At 31.9% G+C, this 14,061-nt stretch overlaps 1 protein-coding gene across 1 annotated transcript in view; it reads left to right on the top strand.

The window, feature by feature from the left end:
* The first annotated feature begins 1,788 nt into the window (after nucleotides 1-1,788).
* LOC143072464 (dynein axonemal heavy chain 7-like) overlaps nucleotides 1,789-14,061 on the top strand; it is a 37,043-nt gene continuing 24,770 nt past the window's right edge. Inside the window, exons 1-7 of the mRNA XM_076247386.1 lie at nucleotides 1,789-1,902; nucleotides 2,269-2,348; nucleotides 6,594-6,729; nucleotides 9,045-9,170; nucleotides 10,083-10,280; nucleotides 10,586-10,741; nucleotides 11,168-11,463. Of these exons, the coding sequence (XP_076103501.1) occupies nucleotides 1,861-1,902; nucleotides 2,269-2,348; nucleotides 6,594-6,729; nucleotides 9,045-9,170; nucleotides 10,083-10,280; nucleotides 10,586-10,741; nucleotides 11,168-11,463 (1,034 nt within the window). The 5' untranslated portion in view covers nucleotides 1,789-1,860. The remainder of the gene's footprint in view (nucleotides 1,903-2,268; nucleotides 2,349-6,593; nucleotides 6,730-9,044; nucleotides 9,171-10,082; nucleotides 10,281-10,585; nucleotides 10,742-11,167; nucleotides 11,464-14,061) is intronic.

Genomic DNA, 14,061 nt, shown 5'->3' with positions numbered 1-14,061 from the left:
TTCAATTCTAAGTTTACTAATCGATCCATGGTGGTCATTGATATAGTATACAGCCCCTCTATTTAATAAACTCTGTGACCGCCGTGGATAGTAAACTTGAAAATGATAGCAGATAGAATTAAAATACACTTTATTCGTAGTATATGTATGTTCAAAGAAAACCGCAAACCGGAAGTCTAATCTGACTTAAAATTTCGTCCAATGACGGGACAATATCCGGATGCCTTTTTTCTCATTTTTCTCCCAAAATAACTCAATCTGAATAATCATATGAATGGATGACAAATGCGACTATGCACTGTACCTATAGGACACAGAGGCGTGTTGATTAATTTATTGAGGAAAGAAGAGAAGCGACACCAAAAATGAGGTCTTCTCGTTTAATAGTATAGATTTATTTGAATTTTCATTGTAAATAGAAGTATAACTTAAAAGGCCAAGCAAGCCTTCATGCCCCCCACTTTAGTCGAGAATGACCAAAAGCTGTCATGAAGGTCCTCATGTAGTTTTCTTGCTATTTTGGTAATTGTTATGGGGGTTAAAAATCATGTAGAGCTTATTTTTCACGGACACTTATTCAGAAGTCATGAACCCATTATCGCATTACCGGTATGGCTGATTTGCAACAACAACAAAACGATTCGTACAGGTTATGTAAAATATTAAAGAGATTTGTAAAGCAAACGTTGACAAATGAAAAGGTTTTTAATGATTTTATCTATGTTATCTAGCAAATTGATGCTATGCAACATGCATCTTTCGAGTCTGAATAGAAACCGGAAATGCGGATGTATCAATTTGATTGTAAACTACGAAATGAATTCGGAATTACGATACAACATTTCTTTACAGGAAAAAAAAAGTTTTTATTTTTTAACTTTTAAAGTTATTCTATATTATCGTTCCAATACAGCAGTACTCGAGTTATTTGCGATGAAATAATAATAACTGTTTTACGTCTTATTTTGTACATCTCAAAAAAGGGGGATGTCGATTGCGTAAGTCAAAATAAAAGCACGTGTTCGACTTTTTAAACTGTTTTCTTTGTAACTGGGATTATTAATTTATTTATTCAATCTAAATTATCATAGAATTTGCGGAAACTTAGTTGAATAATTCGACAAATGAATCGTTTATCTTCAGATTGTATTCTCCTGTCTGGTTTGTTGATTTACCTGTACAAGCTCAGGTACAAGTGATTAGCGATCTTAATCCGGATATCCCTCAGGTGTTAAAACTGTATTTGATTATGATATAAAAAAGCCCGAGGGTTATGCAATTACATGCATTTGATTATAATTGCTAAAAAAAATGGCGTCGGGCTACTAAAACGATAACAGTTTTGAACGATGGCGGAAGACAATTTAACGATGGCGCAAGACATTTGAACAATGGCGCATGTCATTTGACGATGGCGCAAGACATTTGAACGATGGCGGGGCGCCATCGTTAAACAGGCCATGGAGATCCCTGCATATATTCTAAATGTTCTATGTTCATATCGAGTTTAATAGAAGAAAAAAAAATAGAATTTTGGAAAAAAAAGGAGGAGGACAAAAAATAACTATTGTCCTGTCCCTAAGTATTTGATATGAAAGAATGCTGTTTGAATATTGGCTGTTTCTAATTCAATGCCAAATGAAAAAAAAAACCATGATTTGGTTGAGTTTCTATTGTTTAGGATACATTTTAGTAAAAAATAACGTTTTGGTGTAGGCTTTGGAAAATATTACCTATAATGCATTAGATCCTGAAACAACATTTTCAAGTGACAAATATTGTTTAATGCTAAAATAAATAGAAAAGATGTTGATATAAAAACTATTTTTTTAGGAAATTGTGAAAGCATAGATAGTCAAAATGGAAGAATTTATATTAACAGATGATCTACACCAAGAAGAAGTAAGTTGTTATTATCAGTATATCAAGATTTAAACCTATGATTTATTGTCAGCTTTTGACAGTAGAATTCAGTTTTATATACTGACTAATGTGTTGACTTTGTACTAAGTTTTTCTTGCTCTGTGACCATAGTAGCGAAATATTTCTTTTTTTTTACAAGTTGCTTTTTAGCTCACTGTTCCAAAGAAATTTATTAATGATAAAGATAAACTGTGAACAGTAAAAATGTTCAGCAAGGTGAGATCTACAAATAAGTTCATATGACCAAAATTGACCCCTTAAGGAGCTATTGCCCTCTAAGGACAATTTTACACAATTTGTTTATCATGTTTTCTAACTTTAAAAAATCTTTGTCTCTGAAACTAGATAGAGATATACCATGAAGAGGAGGAAGGAGAAGAAGAATGGATGACATTTATGAAGAGTATCAAAGAATTGGAAGAACTGTAGGTTTATAGTTAACAAATAGTGTTTTGTTTGATATTACTGTATAAGGCCACACCAATTTAAATTCTTGTTCTACAGATTTTTCGACTCCAAAATTTGGGGCGAGCGAGCGATTTGAAAATTTTAATAAAAAGATATTTAATTTGCAAATTTTTGAGGCGAAGCTTGAAAAGTAGAGGCGAGCGATTATAATTTTTTTTGGTAAACATAAAATAGTAGGTTTTGACAGTATTAAAACTTGATTTATCACTTGTACTTTGACATTTCTTTAATTTCTGAAGTATTGTTTCCCTGTTCACCAAGAAATAATTAAATCTGGTCTATGTATGTGTGACTTACAATGAGATAATTCTCCATCCAAGTCATATTCAGTTTGGGAGCAACTCCTTAATGTTATAAATTTATCCCTTTTACATGTACATGTTTTATGAGGGATCAATATAAGTTATAATATATTTGTTTGTACAAAAGGGCTCATATTTTCTCAAACAACTATATATCTATCTGGTATTTTAAAAATGGCCAAAACATGTCCCAAGAATTTTTGTAATATTCCTGGGGCCGTGTCAACGAAGCTGTCCTAGGACTAGGACATGTCTTAGGATGGTCTTAGGACACGTCTTAGTCCTAAGTCAGGTTAACGAAAGTCTCCTAAAATAAGATATGTCCTAAATTTGGTCCTAAAGTTAAGACATACAAATAGGTGTCTTAGGATAGTCCTAAAGGTTACAATGTCCTAAAACATAATAAAAACAGCAAATATGGCATAAACTCAATACTAAAAATACTTATACAATATTAAACTATCAAACTGTTATAAGAATTAAATTAATAAACACACAATTTTTTTTTTCAATGTTTGTTAAAGATTCAATTGTATTACATTAAATAAATGATTAAATTATTTCGTTCTGCCTTTTTTGAAGCCTAAAAAATACTATCAGTAAAGCAATATTTTTGTGACTTACCAAAATGGTGCAATAAAAATTTAAATATGGGGAAAAAAATACTTTTTTTTTTTTAACTAATCCTCATTCGATACATGTAATGAAATCGAGTGGACCTAAGGACAAAACTAGTTTACGTACTAAAATTGCAGCACTAATATCGCATTTAACAAAGTTTTGTGACTATTTCATTTTGTTTTCCTATTAAAATCATTTATATCTTCCATCATACTTTTAAATAACGTATTTAATAGTATTACGTTAAATCTTTAACTTTCATTTTGCGTTAATTGTTTTCCATACAAAAGTCATATAAATATTAAAATACAATAAAATCTGTGTCATAGAAATCTCTATATATTTTTTTCAATTAAATATATGGGCGTTTTTCAATAAAAACGTACTTTCTTGTCCCAGCCACTTTAAAAAAAATGTGTTTGATCTTTGCAAGTAATTTTTTGTGCAGTCAGTACATTGAATTAGATATAACATTTTTAAGCAAAGAAACAGTTTATTTTTTAGAGGGATTGATAAGATATTGATTCCTGAATGGTCCAAAACAACCAAAATGGCATGTCCCTAGACCGCCTGTTCAACATTCATACTCTCAAATATCGTAAAAAAATGTAGAAATAAATATTAATTTTACTTAATATAAGTTCTTTAATAATTCAAAAGTATGTTTAGAGCCAACATATTTTAATAAACAGCTTTTAACATAGGGTTTTTTATTTTAGAAGGTGTGTCCCTAACACAATGTCCACTACGAAACGAAGTCATTAAAACTTGCTTATAAACAGTTTTATAAAATCAATGTAATTTTTTGTTTGCAAGAGATATAAACATTAGGGTCTTACAAAAGAAGTGAGGCTTTTATAACGGCAATTAAACTGTTGGTAAGAAAAATTGAGCACATCAAATGGACCAGAGTGATACCGTATTTTTGTAAATGTCCACTACGAAAGGGGTCAAATGTCCTTCAGTAACTGGTTTTAAAATTATGAAAAAAATATCAGTGTACAGCTTAATAACGCTTTGATGAATACAGTCAGTCTTGTTACTATTGCAATAGTGGGGTTGTGAGAAAAAAATAAAACATGTGAATACGTCCCCTACGAAACGGTCCCCTACGAAACAAGTTTGGGAGAAAAACGTTTCGTAGTGGACACTACCACTACCATGCAGTCTTTTTTTTACTATTTTTTCAATTATATTCGTGCAAAGCAAATAACAATGGTTCGTTTCATGTAATTTTTATTATGTTTTTATTAACATAGAATAGGGTTGATGTCAACTACGAAACTTTTTGTCCACTACGAAACGGTTTTGTCAACTACGAAACGCATCAAAATGTCTACTACGTAACATGAGTTGTACCTTCATATGTGAAGTACTGTCTAATCTTTATCGATAAAAAATGGTTCTCCAATTCAGAAAAAAATGAGATGTTTCTAGTATATAAAGTAAACAAACTGGAATGTCTATAGGAAACATTTAAAATTGCAAAAATATGTGTGTTTAGAAGCAGTTTCGTTTTGTCCCCTACGAAACAGTACACAAATTATGAAAATAATATAATTTTAAAGAGTATTTAAGATTGCACTTTTTGTTTAAAAACAGGTCTATAATAGAGGTATTCAAAATAACTCTTGAAAATAAATTTTAGACTAGTTGATTTTCCATTTTTTTTAGGTCTGAAAGGAACGCTTTTATTGAAAAACGCCCATATATGTGTTAGGATGGTCCTAGGACCATCGTAGTTAGGACTGTCCTAAGACAGCTTTGTTTTACATCCTAAGACATGTCTCAGACACGTCCTAAGACCATCCTAAACAATGTCCTAAGACCTATCTTAGGACATATCCTAGGATACTTTCATTGACACGGCCCCTGTACTTTAAACATGTTAACACAGTTTAATATTATTCAAAATAAGTGGACCCCTATTTTAAAGTTGTTTAAAATATGATGTAACTCTCCTCTTTTTGAGTACAAATTTCTAAGTTTTCAAAGGTTTTGTATAGAAGAACTAAACCAATCCTTGGTATTTCTATTTTCTTTTCTACATCAGTAAAAATGCATGACCCCTTGTCTGAGGGAGGGTTGTTCTCAACCTGATAATAGCAAACATAGGTCAAAGTATGGCCTTTTACACAGGGCTTTGATACAGACCAAACAGCAAGCTAAAAAGGACCCCAAAATTATTAGCGTACACAATTCAAACAGGAAAACCAACGATCTAATTTATATATCCGAACGGGAAAATACCAATGAACAACATCAACAAATGATGCTGGACGACAGGCCCCTGAATCAATCAGGACAGGTGCATTAACATGCAGCGGCTATGGATAGTTTTGTGTAGCCAGCATACAATATGATTGCAGTTGAAGGCAAATCCGTCAGAAGTTCTTTGTACTTTATTCTAACAACGAACATTTTTGATAGGGAATATAAGTAAGGGGGAAAGAAACCAATTTTTTGTTCTTAAAAGGTATTTCTGCTGTCATAAATTTATATCGGAGCACTCCCGCTTTGGATAAATAGGTTTCATGCTAAAACAAATATTCTCACAGATATTTACACAGTGTGGTGGGGTGCTTTAATGTTTAAAATTGTTATATATACAGGTTACACTGTGATTTTAAAAACAGATGTTGATATCTTTTTATAATATTTACAAAAAAAACGGTGCAGGAAATGGTCATGATTACATTTCCGGATGCGGGAAGCGGGAACATAAAAAAAACCCAAAAAACTCTGTTTTGAAAAAAATAGGTGCGGGCTGGTCCGTCAAACAAGGAATCAAATTGGTGTGGCCTAATATTGAAAATAAATGGAAAAGAGGGAAACTGTTTAAAAATGTAATTGATAAACAAGCAAATTTAAATTCACAAATTGCAATTCTGAACACACTGGAAAAGCAGTATTTTCAAAACTAAATAATAATTTGGTTCCAGAAGAAAATAAAAAGACGTTAAGACCATGCCAAATCAAAATCGTGTGTGGGATTCCCTGCTCGTTGAAAAAAATCTTTAAACCTGCATTCAACATGAGTCCAAAGTGTCCTAAACTTTTATTTCAAAATTTTTAATTCAGTTTTGCATTTGACACAAATCAAGAGCTACATTTCAACAAACAAAAATTAAACATGTCTTCAAGAGTGATTATTAATTGTCTGAGCCAAAATATTACTGCAGAATATGTTTTCGGAAATGTTATGGATAGTGGTTTTTTTTTCCAGCAATATGTTTTAATGTCATTATGACTTACAATGTGTATTGATTTCTTATTCAGGTTAGGAGAAGGGGAACACGAAGTACAAATACAACTTCAGGAGGAAAGGGAAAGATCAAAACAAATGATGAAATTGAAAAATGATTATGAACAAACTATTAAAGAATTGGAAGAAAAACTTGGGAAAGAACAACAGGTATACTTCTTATTCTATATTCTTACTAGTTAAAGATCATTGTATGTGGTACTCATGTTGTATAAATAAATAACCTACAACCCCTTTGTATCTGTTGAAATTATAAATCTATAATATGTCATGGTGTTTTGTGTTTTACTGCTCATGCTTGTTTTTAGCATCAAGAGTCCATAGTTGGGCTATTTGGAAGTTTCCATCTTGAAAAAGGAATATTGTTAAAAATTAGGGATGTCAACGAGAACTCCAGTACTGGAGTATCACTCTGTAGCACCAATTATTGATTACCAAAATTATACTCGACTTATCGGTTTCCTGTTAGAATGTTGTTGCTTTCTTAAGTTTAAACAAAATATATTTTATAATGTATATTTTACTAGGAAATTTTTGTTCAAATGCTTCTCCCCACTCTTTTTGTCATAATTCTGGGACTTGGAGGCAGAGCGGTTAAGTCGGAACAGTGTGGGAAAACAAAAAAGGGCTATGAGTGAGGTAAAGATATAAGAATTTGTGCTAATGAGGCAACTTATATAATCTACTAGAGTTCAAATGACCATGATAAAAAATTTAGGTCACAGTATGGCCTTCATTAATGATATGAACATATACTATGTATAGTCAACTTTATAAGGCCCAAACTTTAAATTATGTGAAGTTTATTAGTCCCCTACCAACAAAGTCCAAGGGGACTATGTTTGCACTCCATCCTTCTGTGTCTGTCCATCCGTCAGTCCGGAAAATTAATTTTCACACATTTTTTCTTCATGCTTGAAGATATTGATTTGATATTTGGTAAATTGTTTTTTCATGACAAGTTACAGATCAAGATCGCATTTTGTTCCTGTCTGATGATTTTGAGCAGAGTTATGGTCTTTTGACTTAGAAAATTCACTCAAATAATCCGGTTTCTGCTTTTTAGGCCCCATTTATAGGCATTATGTTTTCTGGTCTGTGTGTCCGTTCATCAGTTATTCCGTTCGTCCTGGTTCAGGTTAAAGTTTTTGGTGGATGAAGTTTTTATACGCCTGTCAAAATTTTGACGGGACGTATTATGATATACAAATGTCCGGTGTCCGTCCGTCTGTCCTACGTAAACATGTTGCACCGTAACTTGAGAACGACTCATCCAAATTTCATGAAACTTAATATAGTTGTTTCTTATGATGGTCAAATGATCTGTATACTTTTTGGTGAAAATAAGATTTAAACTTTTTGAGTTACGGCACTTTATAACTAAAACAGGGGTGTTTTTTTTTTCACATGTCGCACTGTATCTCAAATACGATTCTTGATTATGACTTTAAACTTTAAACACTTCTTAGTTATATTAATCTCAATATCTGTATACTTTTTGGTGATGATTCAAAATTTCATTTTTGAGTTATTGAGTATTTTGTAAAAAAGGGGGAGGGTTTTTTTACATGTCGCGCCATATCTCAAAAACTATTTATGATTATTGCTTAAAACTTTACACATGTCTTTGTTATATTAATCTCAATATCTGTATACTTTTTGGTGATGATTCAAAATTTCATTTTTGAGTTATTAGTATTTTGTAAAAAAGGGGGAGGGTTTTTTTTTACATGTTGTGCCGTATCTCAAAAACGATTTATGATTATTGCTTAAAACTTTACACACTTCTTTGTTCTATTAATCTAAAGATCTGTATACTTTTTGGTGATTATTCAAAATTTTATTTTTGAGTTATTGAGTATTTTGTAAAACAGGGGAGGGTTTTTTACATGTCGCAGCGTATCTCAAAAATAAGTTATGATTATTGCTTAAAACTTTACACACTTCTTTGATATATTAATCTAAAGATGTATACTTTTTGGTTTTGATTCAAAATTTTATTTTGGTAATATTTAGTTTTTGTAAAAAAAAAACAGGGTGGGGGGTTTCACATGTCCCGCCGTGTCTCTAAAACAATATATGGTTATTGCTTAAAACTTTCTCATAAACTATTTATAATTATAAATAGTACTTCCACATAAGACGTCGGGCATATCATGTGCTCATGGCGCAGCTGTTTATTGATGAAGTTGAAATCCAATCAAACTGAAACTTAATAAACATGTTCCATATGATATTCATCTTTCTAATTTTAATGCCAAATAAGAGATTTTATCCCATTTTCACGGTCCATTGAACTTAGAAAATGAAAGTGCGGATGAGGCATCCATGTTCTTTGGACACATTCTTGTTTATTACAGCAATCAATAGATGAATATGCTTGTCTTTTTCAATAAAAGTAAACGTCTATATTTTCTACAGTAATGTTGAAAAATATGAACTAATGTTATCAAAATTATCGCTAGGTAACAGAATATAAGAAAAAGGCTGAAGATGAAACCAAAGTAATGGAAGCAATGAATGCCAAATTTGAAGAAGCTCAGGCAATAAATGATAGATTGGAAAAATCCAAAAATAAACTACAGCAAGAGGTAATATATTGTTTATGAAAAACAGCTGATTTACTTAGTTAATAGGGATTAATTTTCTCTTGGTAGTTCAATCTTTCTGTTACTATTTACAATCGTGTAAATCAAACTTGGCCACAATCATCATTGGGGTATCTTGTTTAAAAAATGTGTCTGTTGACCCGGCCAACCAACTAAGATTTACAAATAAGTCAACATGACCGAAATGGTCAATTGACCCCCTAAGGAGTTATTGTCCTTTATAGTAAATTTTGAACAATTTTCATAAAATTTGTAATTTTTTATTAACATTTTCCACTGAAACTACTGGGCCAAGTTCATTATAGATAGAGACAATTGTAAGCAGCAAGACTGTTTAGTAAAGTAAGATGTACAAACACATCACCATCACCAAAACACAATTTTGTTATGAATCCATCTGCTTCCTTTGTTTAATATTCATGTAGACCAAGGTGAGCGACACAGGCTCTTTAGAGCCTCTAGTTTTAAATTACCATTTAAGATTTAATCACACATGTAGATTGAAGATTTTTGAGACAGCAGCCACAGCCATGTTGTCAATTTTTCACAGAATTTTATGAAACTTTAAGTAAAAGATTTTTTACAGTGAAGAGATGACATCTGAAGCAAACTTTAGAGAATATATTTTATCTTGTTATTTTGTATCTTGAATAATAGAGGAGTGTAATATTGATTAGAACGTGTAAAAAATTAGTATCCAATTTTTTTAATTTTGTAGGCCCCAGATGACAGTTTCACTACAATAGTGTCAAGTAAAAAGACAAAATTGAAATCACTCGTTATTTAACTTGAACGGTGAAACTTATTGCATACACTTGCAAAACAATTAAAAACTAGTCTTGAACATTTTTGCATTTATAAGTGCTTTAAAGTTCCATTTTAAACATTTTACAGGGAGCTGGAAAATGGGTTGCATGGAGTGAAACAATTAAGGACAGTCCACCAATTCCAAAGGACATGACCTTCAATGAGATTATCGTACCAACAGTGGACACAGTACGATATGAAGTACTTATGAGTATGTTGGTGCACCATCAGAAACCATGTCTGTTTGTTGGGCCAACTGGTACTGGCAAGAGTGTTTACATCACAGTAAGTAATGCAGATTAAACAAGACTGGTTCCCTGGTTTGTTCCCATTAATTCATGTTTGGTTTGGAGTTGTGGTAAGGCCCAAAAGCTGATGGGAAAGTTGTGACAGGAATTTTAATTTTATATCTATATTGCTAGTGTCAGCTACAGAAAAAGAAGGGGAAAATAATATTGTTATTTATTTATTAAAATGTTATGTCTTTATACAACAGGGAATTAAGCTTAATTTATAAGATTCAATGCAATTTATATTTGGATATTATTATAGGTTGAAGTTCTTTATTATATGTCTCATTCTCATTGTAGGATTTCTTGCTGAATAAACTTGACAAAGATAGATACAAGCCCAATGGTGTCAACTTCTCTGCTCAGACATCAGCCAACCAGACACAGAATATTATCATGTCCAAACTAGATACGAGGAGAAAAGGGGTTTATGGACCTCCAATGGGAAAGAAATCTGTAAGTGTAACTGTTAATGATCATAACATCATATGTATATGAGTGTGTACAAAGTAGGTGGACTGCACATCAATGTTGCCTTTATTTACTACCTATTAAAAGAGTAACAGTAGTCATCAGTAGCTAATCAAATCATTGAACTTATTAAGTATCAAGAGTAGGCAACAAAAATAAATCCCGACGTGTTTTTTTTATTAAGAAGAGCTTGTAAATAATGCTTTATTCAGTAACTGACAAACAAGTGAACTGAAATAATTTCAAATAAACTCATAAGCTTGAAGTACAATTATACATCAGATATGCTATGCGCTTATTTTAACTACAAATAAAGAGCTGCTGAACCAACGCCTTATTTTTTGTGCTATGGACTTGTTTTAACTATGTAATGTAATAAATGGATCAAGCATTACTATAATATTGTTGCAGATTGTGTTTGTTGATGATCTTAACATGCCAATGAAGGAAACCTATGGAGCCCAGCCTCCAGTTGAATTACTGAGACAGTGTCTGGATCATTGGACATGGTATGACCTTAAAGAGGTCACGCCCATTAAATTGATTGACATCCAACTGATGACTGCTATGGGGCTACCTGGTGGTGGTAGAAATGTAATAACTCCTCGCTTCCTGGGACATTTCAATACTATAACTATTAATGAATTTGATGATGACAGTATGATAACTATCTTCAGAAAGATATTGGATTGGCATATTTCATCAAGGTTTGTAAAGTCAATTGTACTGTTAATGATGGATGTAAATTAATGCCTTTTTTAGCTCACCTGGCCTAAAAGGCCATGTGAGCTTTTCTCATCACTTGGCGTCCGTCGTCGTCGTCGTCGTCTGTTGTCGTTAACAATTTTTCAAACATCTTCTCCTCTGAAACTACTGAATGGATTTAAATGAAACTTAGCGTGATTGTTCCTTAGATTATCCTGCACAAAGTGTGTGCTTCGATTTTTGATCCGTAAAAAAACATGGCCGCCGTTACTTAAAATAGAACATAGGGGTCAAATGAAGTTTTTGGCTTATATCTCAAAAACGAAAGCATTTAGAGCAAATCTGACATGGGGTGAAAATGTTCATTAGGTCAAGATCTATCAGCCCTGAAATTTTCAGATGAATCAAACAAACCATTGTTGGGTTGCTGCCACTTAATTGGTAATTTTAAGGAAATTTTGCAGTTTTTGGTCATTATCTTGAATATTATTATAGATAAAGATAAACTGTTAACAGCAAAAATGATCAGCAAAGTAAGATCTACAAATAAGTTAATATGACCAAAATTGTCAATTGACCCCTTAAGGGGTTATTGTCCTTTAATGACAATTTTTCACAATTTGTTCATCACATTTGCTAACTTTGAAAAATCTTCTCCTCTGAAACTACTGAATGGATTTGGATGAAACTTAGCATGATTGTTCCTTAGATTATCCTGCACAAAGTGTGTGCTTCGATTTTTGATCCGTCAAAAAACATGGCCGCCGTTACTTAAAATATAACATAGGGGTCAAATGCAGTTTTTGGCTTATATCTCAAAAACGAAAGCATTTAGAGCAAATCTGACATGGGGTGAAAATGTTCATTAGGTCAAGATCTATCAGCCCTGAAATTTTCAGATGAATCAAACAAACCATTGTTGGGTTGCTGCCACTTAATTGGTAATTTTAAGGAAATTTTGCAGTTTTTGGTCATTATCTTGAATATTATTATAGATAAAGATAAACTGTAAAGAGCAAAAATGATCAGCAAAGTAAGATCTACAAATAAGTTAATATGACCAAAATTGTCAATTGACCCCTTAAGGGGTTATTGTCCTTTAATGACAATTTTTCACAATTTGTTCATCATATTTGCTAACTTTAAAAAATCTTCTCCTCTAAAACTACTAAACCAAATTCAACCAAACTTCAACTGAATGATCAGTAGGGTGTATAAAATAAAGTTTGTGCTTTATTTTTTATTTCGTCAAAAAACATGGCCGTCATGGCTAAAAATAGAACACAGGGTAAAATGCAGTTTTTGGCTTATATCTCAAAAACTCCAGCATTTAGAGCAAATAAGACAAGAAGTTAAAGTATTTATTAGGTCAAGGTCTACCTGTCCTGAAATTTTCAGCCGAATTGGGTAACTGGTTTTTCAGGTATAATCACTAGAAAAACCAAAGAGCTATCAAGCCCGCTTACTGCCTATGATGCCTGTCAACAGCTATTATTATTGACTAGATCGATTTTATAGACATTCTACATTCAAAATAGCTGTCGTATTTCAAAGTTGCTGTCAATCAGTTATTTTTGCCGTCTGCAGTTAAAATCGTCTTTCCGCTCGGCAGATTTGACCTTTACCTTTTAATCCCTCTGATACCATCAGATAATGACGGTCCTTTAACAGACGTCCGTTTAATTGAGAAGTTAAATCTCGCGATCGGTATCGTGAACGTTGTTTTTAATTTAAAGTTTTTGCAATTATATATATATAATGTTCATGATGTTTATGTGGTATCTTTCAAATTAATACAAATTATTATATATATGGTTCGGAAGACTTTGAAAAATATTCGAAATCGGTAAAATCATCCTAAAGTTTTAACACCATTTTTAAATTCATAATTTTAGTACCTTGACGATTATGTTAAATTGTTTCCCCCAGGCATATACAATCAACCTTGTGAATTGAGTTCACATCAAAGGAGATTGTCATTCGACAAGTAGGAGAGTTAATTGCTTAATCCAGGTGAAAAAGTTCTTTGACAGCGGTGATCCTTTTTTGATAATAATTAAATGTTCTAGTTTCGTAATGATATTAGTATTGAAATGTTTCAAATGAATTTTAAATTATAAATTGTTAATTATGGAATACGCATTTTTTACCAGTCAGGAACCATGATAGCGTATAATTTAGATTATTTCCACTTTTAAATTTCATAATTGAGATTTGTCCGACTGTAAAAATTTACCATAGATTCGTTTTAAATAGCGTAATAGTCAATTAGAATATAAATACAAATTCCGTTGCCGTATTTACTGATCATCGTCTTTTCTTGATTTTTCTTGATTTTAGGTGTCTATTGAATGGTATGTGAACAATAAACAGGCACGTGAAATTTTGTCAGATATCTAATTACTATCAGACATATAATTCTGCAATAAAATGTCTCTGTCCAAATTTTGACAGAAGAATAAAATGCCTTTAAGTGGCATTTAATTTTGTTCAAGATTTTTATTCACATACCTGTCTATTTGCATGTTAATAGTTTTGTTCATGTTCGATAAAATTTCCATATCTAACCAGGAACATATATATTCCCAGATCTAACACAT

Source organism: Mytilus galloprovincialis, chromosome 4 (assembly GCF_965363235.1).
Source record: "Mytilus galloprovincialis chromosome 4, xbMytGall1.hap1.1, whole genome shotgun sequence".
NCBI classification, from domain to species: Eukaryota; Metazoa; Mollusca; class Bivalvia; order Mytilida; family Mytilidae; genus Mytilus; species Mytilus galloprovincialis.
The sequence above is the reverse complement of the archived record's forward strand: the minus strand, read 5'-3'. Positions and strand labels throughout refer to the sequence as shown.